This window comes from Engystomops pustulosus, chromosome 8 (assembly GCF_040894005.1).
Source record: "Engystomops pustulosus chromosome 8, aEngPut4.maternal, whole genome shotgun sequence".
Classification (NCBI taxonomy): Eukaryota; Metazoa; Chordata; class Amphibia; order Anura; family Leptodactylidae; genus Engystomops; species Engystomops pustulosus.
This window is the reverse complement of record NC_092418.1, coordinates 123,615,576-123,639,412: the sequence shown is the minus strand read 5'-3', so window position 1 is coordinate 123,639,412 and position 23,837 is coordinate 123,615,576. Positions and strand designations below refer to the sequence as shown.

Sequence of the window (23,837 nt, the reverse complement as noted above, 5' to 3'; positions counted from 1 at the left end):
AGTTAGTGTCTGTATCGAACTTTACCGATTCGGGTCAGCCAGACCCTGAAATTCATTAGAAGATGGGGTTCAACTCAACCACCTCCACCGGCAACATGGCGGAAGTGCATGGGCAGCTACAGTGAATTAAAGGAATCTACCGTGTGATGTGATGCAGTATGAAGCAAACACACCCTGAGGCTGCTGCAGCTACACTAATGCAGGATCAGATCTTGGTTAATCCCTGAGTTGAGAGGTTTTGCTGATAACACAGATATAACATTATGATAATGAGGCTCTGTCCCTTCTGTGGTTGGTTCAGCGCTTCTCCTAGCATGTGAGTTATTCTCTGCAGGAGAGGATGATGTAATCCTTGGGTTGTCCCTGAAGGCAGAATAATCAATTGCTGCACCATCCCCCAGCTGCTGTGTATGAGTGATCCAGCTCAGGTTGATTAGTCGTGTCTTGACTAACGCATGACTAAGCTCCATGTATAATGATAAACTCCATGTGTAAAGTGTTTATGTAGGCAGACAGCCTGACCCAGCTTTCCCAAGATCCTGAATGTTACAATAGTTTTTTCAGCAAAACAATGTAGCTACAGCGTTTTCAAGGTATGTTTGCTTCATAATGCATCAAATCACATGGCAGGTTTCCTTTAAACGCAGCCATCAACTTTTCCAGCAGTATTAATACAGTTAGCACCCATAATCATGCCAGCGCTGAGCACTATGGGTGGTGGAAGTTTGGGTTTTTAGAATTAGGGTTCAGACAAACTTTTCATGGGTCCGCTCATCACTAGTTCTGGATTATACCTTCAATATCTGAAATGACGCCCCATCAACCAAAGGCCAGATGTACCTCCTGTTTCTACACTCCCTATAGATCCCAGGGACATATGGACATCACAGGTGAAGGTTTACTGCGTCCAATTCTTTCCTATGAGATGGCTCAGAGCTCATGTCAACAATATGAGCAATGACGCCTCCATCTACCATAGTGCTGGGTCCCCAAAGGCACCGAGGGAAGGTGGAACTCTTATCACATGGACCCATTTGGCATTTGGAGATTATAGAGCCAAGTCTTCTTCTCTGGACTTTTCTTTTTGGACAATGAGCTTGAACTTGGAATCACTTGTCACAGCCGTAACTTCAGGTCTCCGGGCCCCATTAAAAATGTTGCTATGGAGTTCCCATCCACCATGTACCAGAATTTTTGGGTTCCTTTAGGAAACAGGGTCAGACGTGACGTCTTTCTGAATGTAATAATGTGACAAGAATGTAATAATATGTTTCCAGAGTTGGGGAAATTCCTGGTTATACACTGAACTTCCAGCATTTAAAGAAGCCAGAACCTGTAAAGAACACCGACCCATAGAGGTAGATCTGGTGTTAGGGTCCTATCAGCCTACTAATCCTAATCTATACTTACCTAATCCTATAATGCTTCCTAAACTAAGCTAAACTTTATCTCCTAATATGCAAACTTTCCGGAGAAGCTACTGGGGCAAAGCCCTCTCCGCGCCCCGGTAGGACATAGAAGGTAGATTCCTGATGGAAGATTTTCTGTAAATTCTAGAAATTCTAAAAGTGGAAACGGATTTAATGATCTTATAACACATAAGCAAATAACAATTAGAAAGGCAACGGTCTACGGGAAGGAAAGTCCCAGAATCGAGGATTCTTTACTGTACAAGCAATGAGGCTCATGGACCTTTAATGAAGGACCTGAATGTAGAAATATTACATGTTGTGGTAAGTAGATGACTTGGAATGTCGCCTGAATCCAGAATTTTCTATTGGATTATGTCATATTTGGAGCAGGGAAGGAATTATTTCTCCACTGATGTGGGGCTATGGGCATCAGCTTTATGTGTGTGTCATTTTTTGACCGCATCCACCCAGTAACAAAGTATCTACAATATTTAATACAATTCGCTCTCGCTCGAGAGGACACAGGGAGCTCCAGAAAACGTCCCTCCTAAATAAGTAAAGAAGTAAGATAGAAAATTTGCATCATTTTAGCTTTCCAGTGTCCCAGTGTCTTTTCAGTGTCTGTAGACCTGTAGGGGCCAGCAGGAGGTCCCCCAAAGATAATTCGGTCCTGTCCCTATAGTCCCAAGTAGCGAAGTAAGTATCAAAATATGACTGACAGCAGCATCTTTTAAGTTGCTTGGAACTGCAGGAAGATTCTTCGAGTCCTGTCTGGTGCGCTGGGGCGATGGCCTGGGTGCCCACAGAAAGGGCTCTGAGTGCCACATCTGGCACACGTGCCATAGGTTCCACCACTGTCCTATGGGGACAGTAAGCAATGACTGGAGAACGCTCCCCATGTATCTCTACACAAAGACCAATACTAAACACTGGACTATCAGACATTCCGAAATCCAAGGGTCACGCTCTACCAAGACACTGATCATCCTCAGCCGGTTACATATTATAATGGATAAGCACATTAGAAAATTTCAACTGAAAGCATCTCTTGACCATCTGATGTGTCCTCGGGAAAGGCAGTTGATTTTGAAGGCATCTCCAGACCATCTAATGTGTCCTCTCATTGGCTGACTCTTCTCCAAATGCAAACAGTGGACATTGGCAGAGCTAAAGTATCTGATGAGTATGACCAGTGTCTTAGAACTAACAACTTCCAGAACTTTCAGAGCTTCTACTTCTTTTCCACTGAGGAAGAACTTTCCGTTACTGGAATTAGAACTTCCGGACCATTGGATGTAGGATTAAACATTCAATGCATCATTTTATGTAGGCAATACTTGGCTTGCATCGTATTTAGCTGTATTTGACCTTTGACCTGCCTCCGTCTTCCGAGATCCATTTCCATTATTCTGCAGAAATGCATAAAACAAGATAAAGAATAGAATAATATTGTATGTAAATAATCCTGACCTTAGAAGAGCCATTGTTAGAAGCTAATAAATATGCATATTAGAAGAATGAAGCCCTGGATTACTCCTGAAATCTAAACACTTCCTCCTGAGCAGTAAGAAGAGTAAATTGATGTCACCTCTGCTCCTCCGTATCGCAGCGTCTATTATTCTGCAGGAAGACAATGGCGGAATGTATGTTGGCCCATATTATAATGTATCTTCTCCAATGTAATTACTTCTTAAAGGGGAAGGATTACAATGTAAATAACCAAGTGGAAAACACTCTTACTAGCAGGGATGAATCTGAACTCTGCCGCCTGAGGCGAGCTATAGTGCAGCGCCCTCTCCAGACCACCCAGAAGTGCTACATCCGGGTATTTTTTATAGTTAATGGGTTCTCTGTGTCGTGTCTCACATCCGTGTTGACAACGGATGTAAAGAGACACCATTAATCATTCCTGCTTTATAGCAGGTGACTGGTCCCCTGATGCCGCCCCCCATCTGGCTGAGGTGGTGCTGCCTGAGGCAAGAGGCTCAACTCGCCTCATGGATGGTGTATCCTTGTTTATTACAGACAAGTGAATCATCAAAGATAAAATCATCAAAGATCATCCGTAAAAGATTTGCCAAATGTTTTCAAAAGATTCAACTCAGGTGATCAAACCGATGTGACTCTGATTGTCTTGTATGTAACGAGTAAGAAACATATCCTACTACTTACCTCCCTGTACAGAAACCCCAGTTACACCTGTTGGATACGGATGGTGGCAGATTTGACAGAGATTCTGATGACACAATCTAGGACTGGTGATGAGATATGGACTGTAGTCACATTCCCTGCGCTAGGATTGTACAGGAGGTTGGACGCCTTCCCCGTCATTTGTGATGCTGTGATTTTCTGCCTTCTCGATGGACGACTGTCTGCTCAGGAGACCATGATCACAATACGAGGTGGTAGTCCATTGGGCATCGACTCCTGACATCATAGATGACGGTGATGCTGGGACTCTGGTTCCTTGTATAATATTTGGTCCAGGAAACACTTATTCCCCATATTTTACAGATTCAACATGGCCGCCTGCACACAAACTTAAAGGGACCAGCATTCTATGAGCTTACAGTCTATGAGGATGAGGGGAGGACACAAGAGCTTACAGTCTATGAGGATGAGGGGGACACAAGAGCTTACAGTCTATGAGGATGAAGGGGTGACACAAGAGCTTACAGTCTATGAGGATGAGGGGAGGACACAAGAGCTTACAGTCTATGAGGATGAGGGGGTGACACAAGAGCTTACAGTCTATGAGGATGAGGGGAGGACACAAGAGCTTACAGTCTATGAGGATGAGGGAGGTGACACAGGAGCTTACAGTCTATGAGGATGAGGGGAGGACACAAGAGCTTACAGTCTATGAGGATGAGGGGAGGACACAAGAGCTTACAGTCTATGAGGATGAGGGGTGACACAAGAGCTTACAGTCTATGAGGATGAGGGGGTGACACAAGAGCTTACAGTCTATGAGGATGAGGGGGTGACACAAGAGCTTACAGTCTATGAGGATGAGGACACAAGAGCTTACAGTCTATGAGGATGAGGAGGACACAAGAGCTTACAGTCTATGAGGATGAGGAGGACACAAGAGCTTACAGTCTATGAGGATGAGGGGAGGACACAAGAGCTTACAGTCTATGAGGATGAGGGGGGACACAAGAGCTTACAGTCTATGAGGATGAGGGGGGACACAAGAGCTTACAGTCTATGAGGATGAAGGGGACACAAGAGCTTACAGTCTATGAGGATGAGGAGGGACACAAGAGCTTACAGTCTATGAGGATGAGGAGGGGGGCACAAGAGCTTACAGTCTATGAGGATGAGGGGTGACACAATAGCTAACAGTCTATGAGGATGAGGGGAGGACAAAAGAGCTTACAGACTATGAGGATGAGGGGGACACAAGAGCTTACAGTCTATGAGGATGAGGGGGTGACACAAGAACTTACAGTCTATGAGGATGAGGGGTGACACAAGAGCTTACAGTCTATGAGGATGAGGGGGTGACACAAGAACTTACAGTCTATGAGGATGAGGGGGACACAAGAGCTTACAGTCTATGGGGATGAGGGGGTGACACAAGAGCTTACAGTCTATGAGGATGAGGGGAGGACACAAGAGCTTACAGACTATGAGGATGAGGGGGACACAAGAGCTTACAGTCTATGAGGATGAGGGGGTGACACAAGAACTTACAGTCTATGAGGATGAGGGGTGACACAAGAGCTTACAGTCTATAAGGATGAGGGGGGGACACAAGAGCTTACAGTCTATGAGGATGAGGGGGTGACACAAGAACTTACAGTCTATGAGGATGAGGGGGACACAAGAGCTTACAGTCTATGAGGATGAGGGGGACACAAGAGCTTACAGTCTATGAGGATGAGGGAGGTGACACAAGAGCTTACAGTCTATGAGGATGAGGAGAACACAAGAGCTTACAGTCTATGAGGATGAGGGGAGGACACAAGAGCTTACAGTCTATGAGGATGAGGGGGGACACAAGAGCTTACAGTCTATGAGGATGAGGGGGGACACAAGAGCTTACAGTCCATGAGGATGAAGGGGACACAAGAGCTTACAGTCTATGAGGATGAGGAGGGACACAAGAGCTTACAGTCTATGAGGATGAGGAGGGGGGCACAAGAGCTTACAGTCTATGAGGATGAGGGGGTGACACAAGAGCTTACAGTCTATGAGGATGAGGGGGTGACACAAGAGCTTACAGTCTATGAGGATGAGGGGTGACACAAGAGCTAACAGTCTATGAGGATGAGGGGAGGACAAAAGAGCTTACAGACTATGAGAATGAGGGGGACACAAGAGCTTACAGTCTATGAGGATGAGGGGGTGACACAAGAACTTACAGTCTATGAGGATGAGGGGTGACACAAGAGCTTACAGTCTATGAGGATGAGGGGGTGACACAAGAACTTACAGTCTATGAGGATGAGGGGGACACAAGAGCTTACAGTCTATGGGGATGAGGGGGTGACACAAGAGCTTACAGTCTATGAGGATGAGGGGAGGACACAAGAGCTTACAGACTATGAGGATGAGGGGGACACAAGAGCTTACAGTCTATGAGGATGAGGGGGTGACACAAGAACTTACAGTCTATGAGGATGAGGGGTGACACAAGAGCTTACAGTCTATAAGGATGAGGGGGGGACACAAGAGCTTACAGTCTATGAGGATGAGGGGGTGACACAAGAACTTACAGTCTATGAGGATGAGGGGGACACAAGAGCTTACAGTCTATGAGGATGAGGGGGACACAAGAGCTTACAGTCTATGAGGATGAGGGAGGTGACACAAGAGCTTACAGTCTATGAGGATGAGGGGTGACACAAGAGCTTACAGTCTATGAGGATGAGGGGGTGACACAAGAACTTACAGTCTATGAGGATGAGGGGGACACAAGAGCTTACAGTCTATGGGGATGAGGGGTTGACACAAGAGCTTACAGTCTATGAGGATGAGGGGAGGACACAAGAGCTTACAGACTATGAGGATGAGGGGGACACAAGAGCTTACAGTCTATGAGGATGAGGGGGTGACACAAGAACTTACAGTCTATGAGGATGAGCGGTGACACAAGAGCTTACAGTCTATAAGGATGAGGGGGGGACACAAGAGCTTACAGTCTATGAGGATGAGGGGGGGACACAAGAGCTTACAGTCTATGAGGATGAGGGGGACACAAGAGCTTACAGTCCATGAGGATGAGGGGGAGACACAAGAGCTTACAGTCTATGAGGATGAGGGGGGACACAAGAGCTTACAGTCTATGAGGATGAGGGGGTGACACAAGAGCTTACAGTCTATGAGGATGAGGGGTGACACAAGAGCTTACAGTCTATGAGGATGAGGGGGTGACACAAGAGCTTACAGTCTATGAGGATGAGGGGTGACACAAGAGCTTACAGTCTATGGGGATGAGGGGTTGACACAAGAGCTTACAGTCTATGAGGATGAGGGGAGGACACAAGAGCTTACAGACTATGAGGATGAGGGGGACACAAGAGCTTACAGTCTATGAGGATGAGGGGGTGACACAAGAACTTACAGTCTATGAGGATGAGCGGTGACACAAGAGCTTACAGTCTATAAGGATGAGGGGGGGACACAAGAGCTTACAGTCTATGAGGATGAGGGGGGGGACACAAGAGCTTACAGTCTATGAGGATGAGGGGGACACAAGAGCTTACAGTCTATGAGGATGAGGGGGAGACACAAGAGCTTACAGTCTATGAGGATGAGGGGGGACACAAGAGCTTACAGTCTATGAGGATGAGGGGGTGACACAAGAGCTTACAGTCTATGAGGATGAGGGAGGTGACACAGGAGCTTACAGTCTATGAGGACGAGGAGGGACACAAGAGCTTACAGTCTATCAGGATGAGGGGGGGCACAAGAGCTCAAAGTCTATGAGAATGAGGGGTGACACAAGAGCTTACAGTCTATGAAGATGAGGGGGGACACAAGAGCTCACAGTCTATGAGGATGAGGGGTGACACAAGAGCTTACAGTCTATGAGGATGAGGGAGGACACAAGAGCTTACAGTCTATGAGGATGAGGGGGGACACAAGAGCTCACAGTCTATGAGGATGAGGGGTGACACAAGAGCTTACAGTCTATGAGGATGAGGGGGTGACACAAGAGCTTACAGTCTATGAGGATGAGGGGGGACACAAGAGCTTACAGACTATGAGGATGAAGGAAGGACACAAGAGCTTACAGTCTATGAGGATGAGGGGGTGACACAAGAGCTTACAGTCTATGAGGATGAGGGGGTGACACAAGAGCTTACAGTCTATGAGGATGAGGAGGTGACATAAGAGCTTACAGTCTATGAGGATAAATGAAGGACACAAGAGCTTACAGTCTATGGGGATGAGGAGGTGACATAAGAGCTTACAGTCTATGAGGATAAGTGGAGGACACAAGAGCTTACAGTCTATGAGGACTATCTATCATCTATCTACCATGTATATATCTCATCCATCATTTTGATACTGCTCTATCTCTCTGCTCCTTCAATTTTTTCTAATTAACAATATTTACAATCTATACATTCATTGGAACTTTTTGGATTTGTTTTAATAAGAATCCGGGGTTTGTGTTCCACTATCAGTGATTGTAGAATACTAACAATGTTCTGGTGTTTCTGCCTCGGTGCTGTATAATTATTCACGGTTCTCTGCTGTTATAATTGACATAAAATATAAAACAGGTCAAGGAGCGACTATTAAACCTATTTTTCATTGGGTCTGGTGACATTTCACAACAATAACACCCAGTGCATATAATCAGGGCTTCCACCAAATGGTAAAATGGGTTTGTAATTTAGACAATGTTTCTATTTTCAGAGCCGTCAGACTTAAGATACTTTGTGCTGATTTTAGAATTAGTTTCTTTCTTTCTTTCTTTCTTTCTTTCTTTCTTTCTTTCTTCATGTTGTGTCTCTCATTGTAAAGTCAGAAAGTGATTGAGTGTTATTGTTATTTATGTTTTATTATTGATCACATATTTATATGGAAACATATGGGACTTCTTACAATTCCAATGTGTTCCGCCTTTTGGTATTTCTAAATAACATTTTAAAAATCTCTATATATTTATTTTTTGTAATTTTCAGATCTTACAGCCCCACCAGCACTGAGCAAACCCAAACCGCAGAGTCCAGTCTTTAGCCCATCAACCGTTTTTAGTCACTACAGGTGTAATAAGTTAATAATTGCCCTTTTCAGGGCAGGTAGTTAGGTAGGTAGATATATATATAGAGAAATAATAATTGCCCTTTTCAGGGCAGGTAGTTAGGGAGGTAGATATAGAGAGAGAAGGCTGTGAGGGACAACTAGACATTTAAAATAATTGCCCTTTTCAGGGAAGTGGGAAGAGCTGCATCTGTATACTCATAGGGTCCTATAGCACAGTGACAGTAATTGCATCTGTATACTCATAGGGTCCTATAGCACAGTGACAGTTATTGCATCTGTATACTCATAGGGTCCTATACCACAGTGACAGTAATTGCATCTGTATACTCATAGGGTCCTATAGCACAGTGACAGTAATTGCATCTGTATACTCATAGGGTCCTATAGCACAGTGACAGTTATTGCATCTGTATACTCATAGGGTCCTATAGCACAGTGACAGTAATTGCATCTGTATACTCATAGGGTCCTATAGCACAGTGACAGTAATTGCATCTGTATACTCATAGGGTCCTATAGCACAGTGACAGTAATTGCATCTGTATACTCATAGGGTCCTATAGCACAGTAACAGTAATTGCATCTGTATACTCATAGGGTCCTATAGCACAGTGACAGTAATTGCATCTGTATACTCATAGGGTCCTATAGCACAGTGACAGTTATTGCATCTGTATACTCATAGGGTCCTATAGCACAGTGACAGTTATTGCATCTGTATACTCATAGGGTCCTATAGCACAGTGACAGTAATTGCATCTGTATACGCATAGGGTCCTATAGCACAGTGACAGTAATTGCATCTGTATACTCATAGGGTCCTATAGCACAGTGACAGTAATTGCATCTGTATACTCATAGGGTCCTATAGCACAGTGACAGTAATTGCATCTGTATACTCATAGGGTCCTATAGCACAGTGACAGTAATTGCATCTGTATACTCATAGGGTCCTATAGCACAGTGACAGTAATTGCATCTGTATACTCATAGGGTCCTATAGCACAGTGACAGTAATTGCATCTGTATACTCATAGGGTCCTATAGCACAGTGACAGTAATTGCATCTGTATACTCATAGGGTCCTATAGCACGGTTAGAATAACTTCATCTGGGTAGACATAACGTCTTATAGGGCAGTGACATAAACAGCATTTTATTTGGTTTTAATTTATTTTATACATTTCATATATTTTTTATTTATTTATTTATTTATTTATTTTTGTGATATTAAAGTAAATCCCCCACATAGATGCAGTATATTACACTGAGCACACCTACACTGTAGTGCGCCCCCCCTGAAGTGGGATTCATTGTTCCTTTATAAAAATCATCTTTTACAATTATTCAAATGTGCCTCAGGGGCACTTGTATGCTAATTACCCCTCTCTTTGGCATTACTGTCCTTCCCCTCCCCCGCCAGGGAGACAGTCATGTCATAACTAACAGATGACAGAGCCAGAAGGTTCTGTGATGTAGACAGGAGCCCCTGAGGCTCTTTTGCATAGCTTCAAAAGACAATTTTCTGAAAAACTAGGCCAAAACTGTTATTAACCCCATGTTGCTGCCCTCCTCCCCTTACTACCGGCAATTTGCAGCCTTTTTTGGGTCACAAGTTCGGGTCCCTGTTGATTTCAATGAGGTCCGGGTTCGAGTTTTGGTCAAATGTAGGAACTTTAACCGAATTTTTTTCAAAGTGGACCCAAACCATAGAAGCAGAACTTCAATGAGTTTCCTCAACACTATAACCTACAAAATAGAATTCATATTTTGATATTTAGATCCATGTTTCTTACATTATTTCAGCATCTTCCTTCAGAACAGTTGACACAATGATAAAACTTTGGTATTTTGTCACCACAACAAATTTCCTTCTCAGTCTAACATTTGAAGTGAAGTCAGTTCTAGCGATAAAATCTACGATATGTTAGGGGTGAAATCCCTTTAAGTGTCCATTGTCCATTCAATATTAGTGTATTTTATGTGAAGAATGTGTCAGGACGAGGCTGAGAGCTTGTATTCCATGACTATAAAATGTATCATCAGGGAAGTGTTCAGAAAGGTAATTACCTTCATCTACCTGCATGCCTGGTCACAGGACACATTACATGGGCACCTAGAGTCAGACTTGAACACGCAGTCAACCCGAACAGAATTAGCGCAGTCACAAAGGGCTCCGGCTCATAATTAGTTCTCGGGAACAGGAACGTTTTATGGATCTGAAAGTCAATTGCAGTATCTGGAGCTCGCGGGGTAAATGGCGAAAAGTCGTCCGAAATATTTACTGGTCAATAATAGAAGACACTTCAGCAATAAAATGTTTTCTGTTTCAGTCCATTTTTCTTAAATAAATGTTATTTTTGGTTGTTGTTTATGAAGTATATTATAAGCTGGACATCCATTGAGTGTATAGTAGTAATGGGCGATGGGGCTCCAAACAGCAGCAGCCGAGATTGGAGAAAATTCCAGAACATGAAAAAAAGAAGTAAATGTGCCCCCTCTATCGCTCTATGGGGACTTACCCTCTCCAACCCTGCTGGCTGCTCGCTACCTGACACATGTACACAAACAGCTATATCATTGCTGCTCATTCCTTAGATGCCATGTCAAAAGTGATTGTGGCATCCGAGGGGTTGTGCTATTGCTCCTATCACAAGGGGGAACAATGCAATCATATATGAAACCAGCTACATATACTGTAGCTACACTAATAAAGCTATGAGTAATAGGGACTCTGTGCTAAGGGACAGTGAACCCTAGAACTCAAACACCCCAACAGCCTGACTGCTTTCCACTGCATATCCTAGGCAAAACAGGACAACCATGAAGACAGTCCCTCCCTACACCAAAGTGTGGACGTGTAACAAGACAAACAAATAACACAAAGGAGAGGTTATAAAGTATACACAGAAGAATAGTTAACTTGGGTTGGCTGCTCGGCCAATCACTGGGTGGGGCATGAAAATGCCTTAGTCATTGATTGGTGGATCAGCCTTCCCTACTGCAACCCTTAGCAATGAGACTCCTTTGCCCTATTCTATAGTAGTTGTAAACCCCCTTTACCTCCTGTCTACATATCTGATAGTTGTGAGTCGGACCTCTGGAGACCCCTTGGGATTGGCCCTACAGAGCTCTGTCCTGTGGTCTATTAACTGCTATGGGACTTTCAGGCAGTTCCGACCAACAATCCGTAGACTATTTTGTCACTTTCAGGAAAGTATATAAGAGTGACGATCCCAGAAGTCCCAGTGTGTATGGGGAAGTTGAGAGGGACTTGTTGGTCCCTGTTCTATCGATCGTTGGTGGGCGTGAAGGTCGGACCCTAAACATTCAGACATTTATCCCTGATCCTGTGAGTGGGAAATAAATGTATTTAATGATAGAACCACTTTAAACATCTCCTAGGAGAGGAAAATAAAAAGTTATCATTGATTTAACACTACGAGACAAAAATAAAAGAAATTCCTGTGGTTTATTCACTTTCAGGTCACTTAGTCTTGGACTACATTTAAGTGGTCATTGCGTGGTCTCACGCCCCTTTCCCCCGATAACCGCCATATTTTCCATGAATTCTGATGTTTGAGTGCAGTTATCAAAAGCCGAGCTCCTTTCATCCTGTGGCCGCCACGCTGCTTCCTGCACGTGGTCCTCTTTATTTACAGAGTCATCTTTAGAAATCCAGCGCCGGCCGAGTTACCGGGAGAACCATTGTGTTCTCTGCTCTTTATCTCCTACTGAATTATATAAAAAGCGATTACATTCACGGGAAAAGCTTTACCAACTTTATAAATAATAGACCGGCCGTGGCGGCTGCAGGGTTTTCTATACGCTTGTAGTGTTTAATACATATAGGGGGCTCTTGCTTCACAATAAATCCCTTAACGTTACAAAGGATGGAAAAACACAAGGATTTCGGAGATAATTCAAGCTGCGTCTTCTAGGATTGTCTATTGTGCAGGACTAATATGACATTAGTAGACTTTGTACTTTCTCTTCAGTATAGAACATTCCTGTGCACTTTATGTCTTCTTAATGGGATTGTCTCTTGTATACAATGGGCTCTTGGGGCTCAGAAAATAATAGAGAAGTCATACTTACCTCTCTCTGGTGCCACCGGTCACCGCCAGCTTCTGGGGGTATAGCATTACGCTACTGACATGACGTCACCGCTGAGGCTCTGTATCCCAACAGAAAGCATCCAGTGACACAGAGAGGTAAGTATCACTTCATAAATAGCTTTACAAACCCCCATAGTATAAGAATTAGTAAAACAGGACCACCCCTTTAAGGTCTACCTCTGGTCAAAGTTCAATAAAGCTAGTAGGGACCAATAGCGAGGTTTATAAATCCTCCATGCCGGTCCCAAAATTCTATTTCTCAATGAAATTATAATTTGTCATTAAAGGATTGACGGGGAAGAGACACTTAAGGCTCTTGGGCCCAGGTGCAAGTGCAGCCTCTGCTCTCCCTCAGGCTTTGCTCTTGAAAGGCTCTCTGGGTTTCTGTGAAATTTTGTTGGAGGTTCTCAAGAACACACAAGGAACAAGACAATGGGGCAGATTTACTTACCCGGCCCATTCGCGATCCGGCGGCGCGTTCTCTGCGCTGGATTCGGGTCCGGCCGGGATTCACTAAGGCAGTTCCTCCGCCGTCCACCAGGTGGCACTGCTGCGCTGAAAAGCATCGGAGCGCGCTGGAGTTCACCGGCTCGGGCTGAGTGAAGGTAAGTGCAAGCTTAAAATTTTTGTTTTAAATGCGGCAGCTTTCCCGAATCCGTTGGGTTTTCGTTCGGCCACGCCCCCCGATTTCCGTGGCGTGCATGCCAGCGCCACAATCTGATCGCGTGCGCCAAAATCCCGGGGCAATTCAGGGAGAATCGGCGCAAGTCGGAAATATTCGGGTAACACGTCGGGAAAACGCAAATCGGGCCCTTAGTAAATGAACCCCAATAACTGTAGAAAAAATTCCTGTATACCACATAGAACAGTGATGGCGATCATCCTGCAGTCCCAGGCTACTCCAGAAATGCTGCTCTCAGGGCTATTTTAAAGTAACACATTCTTGATTGCTTGGGGCTGCAGGAAGAGGAAGAACATGTGGAAAGGGGTGGATTATCTTAGGAGCCCCATTTTCTTCCTGTACAGGGGGACCATAGCCAGAAGCTACAACTATAGTCCAAATTTGCCCTTCTTTCAACTGTTTTATTGTCCTGAAGAGGCCGACATGACTGAAAGTTATGGTAGAACAGGTAGCAATAAATTACTACTATTACTTTGCAATAAATAGGTGGGGTTTTGTTGTAGTTTGGGCACCCAGTTTCTAAAAGGTTCACCATCAGTGACACAGAATATAGTGGAAAGCAATAAATATTAGAGATGAGCAGAACCGTCGTTTGCTTTTGGGTTCGGCCACATGACCTGGACAACTACCCAGGTGTCCCCCTGGCCAATCATGGTCATGCTAGTAGCTAGGGGTGTCAATACAGCCACCAATCCGGCAATATGTCCAGGTGGCGTAACAGAACTCAAACCCAAACAGAACTACTTATCTCTAATAATAATAGAATGGTCTACCTCTCCCATAGATGTGTGTCAGGAATTATAGACCTTCAGGTATGGTTTCCCCATGTTAATATGACTGAGAATGGCTGTGCTAAGGAGTTCACATTAACATGATATTCCATAGTCCTAATGAGTAATATTATGCAGATTAGTCATTTCCAATAGTTTCAAGCACAATGGTGATGGATCCTGATGTATCGTAACCAAGTGAAGTTGTGAAAAGACCAAGACCCCTGGAGACTAAGTCAAGAGCCGGATCAAGTCAATTGTTTGTATTGCAGTAATTACCTCACATCAACCGGCCTAAATTTCTCCATCCTCCTCATCCGTAAAAGACGCAGTGACATTGAGATTCCACTAAGATCAAATATCACTAGGCCACGCTCTCCCCCAAAGAAAGACTTTTCACAATCCATTATACATTATCTGCAGACATGTAAATGGCCGCACATTACAAGTCCTGCTTATTGTTAAGATCCTGACTTTAGTCACTTGGGTCTCGGAGCCGTTTTAGTGCCATAAGCCAATCGCCTTCACGCGGCTCGGTAAAATTGAAGTAAAAATTCATGTCTTCCACTGCTTCTCGAGAAGTCGTAGAATGTCTGTAGGCTGTAACAATCCCAGGGAATCCAACTTTCATTGCAAATCATTTGTTTTGACGTTAATCATCTGAGCGCATGGCTCCGAGCCTCGTGTGATGTAGTGTAATTTGATTTGTAGAGTGTGAGAATTTTAGAACAGTCATTTGCGAATAAATTACTTAGCAGTTTTCTGCTCTGAAGAAACTTATTTGTGGCATAATTTAATTTGTTTCCATAAATAAGTGAGTGACCTTCACATATTATTCTCCGGTGAATTATGGGACACTCAATGACTAGTGGAGATCCGTCTTCTTTTACCACCATCTCTTAATCTGCTTGATTTCTAATCTGTGGATTTTTGGGATATTTCGAGGGTCTATCCCGGGCGGTGTAAAATCATAACAGCAACAATGTGACAACACGGATACGAGGCTTAAATAATGTCCTTCATATCTAAAGATCACATGTCACGGTGAATCTAGGTTTCCTTGAGTCGCTAGTTTTATAAACTTAAACTGTATAGCATGCATTTTCCTTACTTTTTGCATCTTTTAGTGTTTCCTTTTTGCTGGCATTTTCTATATTATGCCTTTAGCACAACTTTAGTGCAAATGAAAGACAAGATACAGCTTTGGGAAACATCATGACCAAGTGAAATGGAAAAGGTAAGACATGACAATGTACAGTACAACAAGACATGGAGACTTCATCTGAACATTATTAGTGCCCTCTTATATCCGCCCTTTATAATACCAGTAACTCCCCACACCCTCTTTTGAAAAAAATGGTGGGGCGCAGTAGTGGATTATAATATAGATGCTTTGGGACGTAGCCTAGGACTCAAGCCTTTTAGGGGCCATGGCCACCCAAACCACCAACCAAATTTTATACTGAGAAGGACCTTCAGTCATTAAAACCTTGTACATGTGTTGATGCTCCCAGTACACATGTACACAAGAGCCCTTTCAGGACCTTTGAAGGTCCTCCAATGCTCTTGAAACCGTTGATTGAAGGGACACATCCTCTATTCCCCAAGAAGAATGATTCTAGACTTGTAGGGGCTATAATATTCATACAGACCAGAGTCCATGGAGATCTTTATCCAGGCTTGGTGGCGCATGTTTGGCTCTTGGTTTCTGGGCGCATGCATATTGCTTCAGAGACTAAAGGTCAAAAAGCAAGAGTGCTGATGTCATGGCAAAGGCAGGGGTAGAATAAAGGATGAAAGATAGGGAATCCTTCAACATGTTTGGGGGGACTGTATGCCAAAGTTATGCTCAGGGGGACACGTCAATGCCTTTAATTAGCCAAAAACCTAATTTACAGAATGTTTGTGAATTGATTTTCTTAAGTACATGCACCATTCATCCAACCCCCTGTCCCCTTCTTCAAAGCAACTGGATCAAGAAGCAACTGGATCACGAGGTGTTTACCTCCTGGTGTTGTCCCAGTATATATGGTGAGACAAGAGATTCTGACACACAATACCAGTGATTCAGACAGAGAATGGTCAGGAACAAGCCGAGGTCTTGGCAGGAAAGATTTCTAGCAGAATGCAGGTAAAAGGCAAAGGTCAATGTGGGCCACACAGATTCAGATCAAGCCTTTGTTGGGCAGAACACACAGATCAGATCACAACACAACAAAAGCTAAGGACTAGAGATGCTCAGGCACCTTCCTTTGGGGAAAGGTGCCTTTTAGGACTGAGGCTGCCGGGGATCTTTTCAATGAGGCCCACACTTGCTAGGACCTTTGAGGTAGTAGAGTAACATGGGTGGCCATAAACATAGTGGCCAGCCCGGGGAAAGGAGGAGCAAGGAAGGACCTGGGGATCAGTAGCCGAAGGCAAAAGTGACATAGGGGTGTGAGCAGGTCACTGGCAGTACAACCGTACTGCATTAACGTCCCTGCCTTGAATCCTAGGGCAACATTTATTGGGAGATTTCCTATTTACATGGATGTCCTCCTGCATTTCACACCCATAGCATACTGGTGGGCGACAGGGACTGATATGTGAGATAACAAGTCTACACAGCACTGCCTGATATGCCTGGACTATATGTACAAACCAAAATAAATATTAAATATCTACCAAACACTGGACAAAACAAGGAGCACATGTTGGTCGTAAACTTTTTGCCACTCTTCCTTTTCCACACACCGGCTGGTGTAAAAATGGACCAAAACTCATAAATATTTACTGTATTTTCCCTTTATTTGGTTCTCAGTTTTAGGTGATTTCATACGACGTGAAATATTTTCATATTATCTCTATGATGGTAGACAGGATGAATGATGGGAAAATCAAAGCACTGGGTGTGAACATTGTGACACCCGGTGACAATGGACTGTCCATCAATCCTCCTCATCACGCACATCCACCACTTATCAATGGGAAACACTACAGAAGACGGGATTTTTTTTCTATCTGGCTCCAAAACTCTGCTAATTTCCCATTCTCATCACTGTCAAAGCCCAATAAAGCCCGGAGAAGATTGGGTTTGCGGAATGTGAATTACATCAAGATGGCCCCCTAGGGAAATCATATTAACGCACAATAGGCACCTGACTATCCTCATATTTGGAAAATAATACAACCTGGATATTCACATATTTTCATTTCGTCGTTTTTCGTATTTGGCCGTAATGGTTCGTGTTGATAAAATTTTAAATATTTTCTTTTTTTCTGGCCTATTTTTACTGCTTTTCTCGAAGGATGACGGGACATCAAGACCGATCATTTAGGCACCAGCTGTGATTCCATCTTCTTGATTCATTTTTTTCCTATCTGGCTAATAATCTATTCATAATCACTCAAAGTTTTAGCTCGGCGGCTCTAACGATCATTAATCATGGATATAATTCTATGACAGCGGGGTCATGTCCCACTAACAATGTACACCTTGTTTGCCTTAAAATGCTAATCACTTCTCTGAAAAATTAATGAGGGTCTAAAGATATTGATATTACATCTGTGTTATAATGAAGGAATGTTCAAACAAATTCTTCTTCAAAAAGATACCTTCTTGTTTAGGGCAATGGGATGAATATATCATTAATATGCAGCTAACAATCTGTACTGGATGTCACATCCTTATACGCAGGCGCCAAGAAAACTGGATAAATAGACAATATTATTAATGGGTCCCAGTGTCAGTCTAACATGGGTGTAATGCCCAAACCTGCAGTGGTCGTATTAAATGAGAATTCAGGCAGGATCGGGAGGATGAGAGCCAAACTGGAAGGAGTGGACTGGCTAACTATTAATCTGATATGTACAGGCACTTCCCATATATGAGACTTATCAACATGTCATATATGTGCAACATAACTTCATTCACATGGGCAACTTTTAGGGCCCTAAGTTGTAAGCCACTTGTGCCCTATCCTGTAGTCACCACATTTATATATGACCACCCCTTAAAGGTATAACTCAAAGCTCCATTTACTAACCTTATCAAGATTCAGTGTATGCCCTCTTCTCCTTCTCCTCCACCCATAACCCCTTTTAAATGTGCCCTATGGAATGTCCCCTCTGTGTGCAATAAACTAGAATCTGTTCATGACCTCGTTCTTTCTAAGTCCTTTGACCTGCGGCCATCACGGAAACATGGATCCAGCAGGATGACTCTGCCTCCCATGCTGCTTTGTCCTATGGCGGTTTACACTTTTCTCACTGCTCCTGTCCTGAGAATAGGCAGGATGAGGGGCAGGCATATTACTCTCTACAAGTTGGACCTTCAAAGTCATTCCTCCTGTTCCGTCTCTCACTTTCCCTTCTTTTGAGGTCCACACCCTCAGACTTTCCACCCATTCTCTCTTTGTGTGGATATAGTATACTATCCTCCTGGCTCCCCCTACCAGTTCTTTGACCACTTTGCCTCTTGGCTCTCTCACTTTCTATCCTGTGAGATTCCAAACATTAACATTAGAGACCTTAACATCCCAATTAACACCCCCATCTCTCCTCCTGCATCTCAGCTCCTATCACTAACTATCTCTCTAGGTATTTTACAACTCTCTGATACTTTCACTCATAAGGAGGGAAATATCCTTGACTTGGCCTCCCCCGACTTTATTGAACATCTAATTTTACAAATTTCTTCCTTTTCACTTTCTGACCATAGCCTTCTTTTATTTACTTTTAACAATCCTTCACCATCTCAGAATCTTTCCACCTGTCGTTCTTACCGGAACCCATAACCCATAATCACCAACTCACCTTGTAGTCTTCACTGCCCCCATCTCCTCCTCCTCCATTATAATCATGTGAGAAATGCCCTCGATGAGTTGGCGCCAGAATTTTTTTAACACAGACGCAACCAAGATGTAACCTTGGCACATGGACAAATCCTGTTTCCCTTGTCAGTGCTCCAGGATTGGCGAATGTCTGTGCAGAATGTCACACATATCTGCAGACTTTATACACCTCAAATTCATGGACAGAACCTATAACTCTGCCCTTCACCTCTCTCACCAGGTCTATTTCACTAATCTCATATCCTCTCTCTCTAACAACCCCAAAAAGCTCTTCGCTACTCTTCACTCATTACTAAGACTAAAGGTGCAGCCACCCACCACTCCACTTACATAGGGCACTTGCGGGGATCTCTGGGGCTCCCAGCTGTTAGACCCCTAGTGGTCAGACACTTATGCCGTATTATGGGGGTCTCTATTATGGACGGTCAGTTTCACCTGACAACAAAAGCCTTCGGGGAGATTATTTACTGTTTACATGTCCTGTATAATTATTGATGTAGTGTTCATTTAAAGGGGCTTTCCAGGCTAAAGTTGTTGATGATCTGAACCTATGAAAGGTCAACAATATCAGATTGGTGGTCCAACACCCGCACAGATCAGCTGTCCTCTGCATAGATTATAGAGAATATGAAATAAGGCAGACAGCTCCATTCTCTGTGCAGTGGCTGAACCCTGTCCCTGCAGTTTAGCCTCCATTGAAATGAATAGGAACTGATATGCAATAACCTGGTGACCCTTTGACCCTGTACGTGGTGCTCTCTGTTATCCTGCAGCTTTATTTACAAATTTCCATCCTAGATCCCGCCAATTACGGGGGCAGGCAAAGCTTTCTACACAGAGATTATAGAAAAGACCCAATTTCAAACAAGGTAAATCCACCATTTGAACTCCACAGCCGTCACCGGTAAACGCTATTGGAGAGGTAATTCTGGGCGGTGGATCAGTCTGCAGATATTTATCTTAGATTTGTAATGTAATCCATGGATATCTCCCCCCCCCCCCCTCCCCGGTAATGTTATCGTTATGCGCTGCTCATATTGTGATTCACTTCTGCTAAATTGTAATATAAAATCCAAACGTAGCCGTCTATTCCATGAAGATCGTTGTTTTTGTCCAGGAAGGATGATGCCTCACATTGGCCTCACCTTTTATAAGGTATTGAGTAGGTGGACTACAGGCAGTCCCCAACTTATGTATTAGATTAAGTTGAATTTGTACTGTCGGATATTTTATCACTGTAACCCCAGCCAAAAATTGTTTTGGTCTCTGTGACACTTGAATTTTAAAACCTTTTTGTTGTCTTAATAACCAGGATTAACAATAAATCTTATTTGCAGACACCGTTGATAACTCTTACAGCCGATCATTGTAGCCTAAGACTAAAGTACAGTAAATTACCAACATCCAGAGGTCTGTTTGTAAGTAGGGGTTGTCTGTAAGTCGGGTGTTCTTTAGTTGGGGACCGCCTGTACACCTTACTAATGACAGTACTACTACTCCTACAATGCTAATATAACAATATTGCAACAGTGTAACCGATACTGCTCTCACCTGTATGACATACTGTATGTAAACCTTTTAGGGGTGTTCCAGGACTATGGCCCAGATTTACTATGCAGTCTGCATCAGAAATCTGGCTTACTCTGCACATACATACACATGTACATGTATTTATGAAGTGTTTGTGTTAGTACTGAGTGTAATCCACAACACAATCCTGTGCATAGAAAGGGGCGTTCTGGGGCGTATTTGCACCGGCCGCCACATTTAGATTCTGTCTTCATGAATGTGTCACCCGACACACATTAGTAAATAATAGTACATCTGGCCCTTTATCTTTTATCACCTATCCTTAGGTCACCAATATAAGAATGGAGGAGGGCTAATGTCTGCATCCCTCACCCTCCCAAAATCTGGTTTGATTCAGTCCTGAATCTACATAGACTTGTGATGAGCTGCAACACCAGGCTCAGCTCGTATATGACATGTTATCACTTACTAGATATCCAGAAATCTTTGTGCTTGTCTGAATGCTGCAGTTTGTTCTTACAGTTAGTAAATAGGGGCAACAGGTGTCAGATACCCTCTATAATTCATGTATCCTATCAATATAATGATAAAAAAATACAAATCCTGAAATACACCTTCAAAGTGTATCAGCTGTCCAGGAGGCCAGAGATGACGTGGCTCCTAGAGAATCCTTAAGAAGATAAGAAATAAACTTATCTAGACACCAGGCATTGTGGAATTATCTTATAATATGTGGGCATTGTAGAAATTAATAATATATTAATATGTGTAAAGGTGAATGCATATGAAGTGTAATGCTGCTGTACATATCATTTATAGAGTGTACATAATAAATACATTTATACAGACACCGGGCAAAGTGGTATAATTGTATAATATGTGTGCATTGAACAAATGAGTGCAGAAGAATTTACTTTATAGTTATATGTGTAAAGGTGAATGCAAGTGTAGTGTAATGCTGCTATAAATATCATCCAGTGTTTATTGATATTTTCTGCACAGAAATTGAGTGTGGTGCCGTTGTAAATCCACTGCCTGTTAAAAATGCAGATTCACCACAGATTTTCAGCTTTGGAAACATATAGGATTATACTTTGCCTATTGAGAGACATGAAATCTGCTCCAAATCCAAACCAGAAAATGTAACATGCCACAGTTCATGTCACCTTTCATGCAGTATCACTCCCCAGAGTATAAAGGATTTCTTTCAAGTGACAGCTCAAAGTTAGTGCAGCACAAAGCAGATTCATCACACAAATCTAGGCAGCCAATCACCTGCATTTGTGTGTGCCGGATGCTTTAATGTTATATTGTATTTGGGCTTGTAAGACATGTTTGCCAGGGCTGCTAGTCGGGGTCTGAATGTTATTTGTTGAAGTAATCTTGGTTTGACCAATAAGAAAGTGTTATTTTATTTTTAATGTGACTTTACTTTTTCCCATCTAGTGAGGAAGATGAAGACGACTGATATGAAGACGACACATGAACAATCCCTTCCGGTCAGGTCTAAAATGGTCTAAAAGGCAAGTCCATATGCAGGACTATTATCTTCAGAAATCCATCCAAAAACACCTCACAGTTGAGTCTCTATAAGTAAGGATCCTCGTCTTCTTAAACACAGACCCTGGACCTGGACCAGAATTTTTAAAGGAAATGTACCATTGAAATCCCTCCTGGTCAATCAGGGACATTACTCATAGATCCAGGCACCGGGACTGCGGTATCTTCTTATATGTGTTATCCATGGCCTCCTTCCTTCTAAAATCAACTTTTTAAATTATGCTAATGAGTCTGAGGGGTAACTGGCTTCACAGACTGTTACACTGTCTTCTCCTTCTTCCTCAGCTTCTTGCCTTAATCTCATTGCTGAGGGAGCAGGGGGGGGGGGGGATAATGAGACACTATAACAGCCTTTAAAGCCAGATCACAGTGGGGATAGGGGAGCCCTTCAGGCTCAGTAAAATAATCAACATGTAGATATTAGAAGGAAGGAGACCATGGATAACACCTATAAGAAGATACCACAGTCCCGGTACCGGGATCTAGGAGTAATGTCCCCGGTTTATCAGGATGGATTGTGATGGGAGATTTCCTTTAAAATGCTGGTAGACTACAGCAACCGGAACAGACCCAATGTCCCTAACTACCCCTTTACAGACTTCAGAGCAGACATTGACAAGATCATTTATCCCTGTTTCTACAATATGTTTCCATAAAAGGGACCCCTAAAGGTCCTTACTGGGGTTTAGCCAAAAACAAACATCTTCTTTCCATAGGATCGGCACCAATTCCTAGAAGATAAGTCTGTAGTGTCTATGGTACAGCGACCACCACCTGATCCCACCGGTCCCATAGTGATGAATGGAGCGTGGGAGACCCCCACATCTCCCAAATGGCCTGGTGAACCCTAGTCTAGTGATTGGGTGGTCATCCAGCAGTTGGACTGTGAGAATCCGCCTTACTGGTATTATTGGAAACCCGATCGCCCTTATGATCGGGGGTTCCCCCTCATTGACAGGGCTCCTAAATATTCCGAAATAAAGTGTAAACATCAATTCACTTGTATCAGAATCTATTCCTCGTAATCTCCGCGGGGCCTCATTTATCTGACATTCGGTGTAACAGTTTACATTACGCGCACGGAATTGTTTAGTGTCTGGCGAATCTAAAGAGCTGTCAAATACATGCAACTTTATCAAAACACGACAACACAATCCCTACACTTAGCGGCGCACTCATGCATTATGCATAAGATCTCTTTCCTTTCACTACTTATAGACTGCAATAGAAAAGGCAAATAAAATATATGAAGTCAATTATTAGATGTGCCGAGTATTGTTACAGGAGCCTTCAATCTCCCGCTACAGCAGCCCATGCTGGAGACTCTCTTGCCTAAGCAGACATGATATAGACTTATGTACCCACAAGCAAACAATACAATGCAGAACCTTCCCTATCAGTTCTGCCCAGACCCGCATTACTGCCAGTAATATGGAGCGACTCCGCTGCCTCCATGAATCACGTAGTAAAGAAAAATGGCACCAGGACGCGGGTTATAGCTTATTTTATGCTGATGATTTCGTGCCAGTGATCTGTCTCCTCAGTCTCTCCGCACTCAGATGGATGAAAATATGGCAGGAAAATAATAAATCGCGTGCAAATGTTTTTTTTCATTAGGTAACAGAAGATGCATATTACTTTCTGAATGCAAAATGCTCAACTAAACACATCTTCAAACAGGCCTAGTGGTCCAGTGTGGTCAGGGG

General features: G+C 43.3%; 1 protein-coding gene across 3 annotated transcripts in view; it reads left to right on the top strand.

The window, feature by feature from the left end:
* The window catches only part of GPD2 (glycerol-3-phosphate dehydrogenase 2), a 153,195-nt gene extending 130,058 nt beyond the window's left edge, over nucleotides 1-23,137 (top strand). The window contains exons 18-19 of one of the 3 annotated variants that reach the window (XR_011849494.1): nucleotides 22,018-22,094; nucleotides 22,848-23,137. Coding sequence is in view for 2 of the 3 variants with exons in the window: in XM_072122478.1 (XP_071978579.1) it covers nucleotides 22,018-22,039 (22 nt within the window). In the remaining variant the exon portion in view is untranslated. Of the gene's footprint in view, nucleotides 1-22,017; nucleotides 22,280-22,847 lie in introns of those variants that run through there. The other 2 variants (XM_072122478.1, XM_072122476.1) reach the window with 2 other exon arrangements.
* The last annotated feature ends 700 nt before the right edge of the window (nucleotides 23,138-23,837 follow it).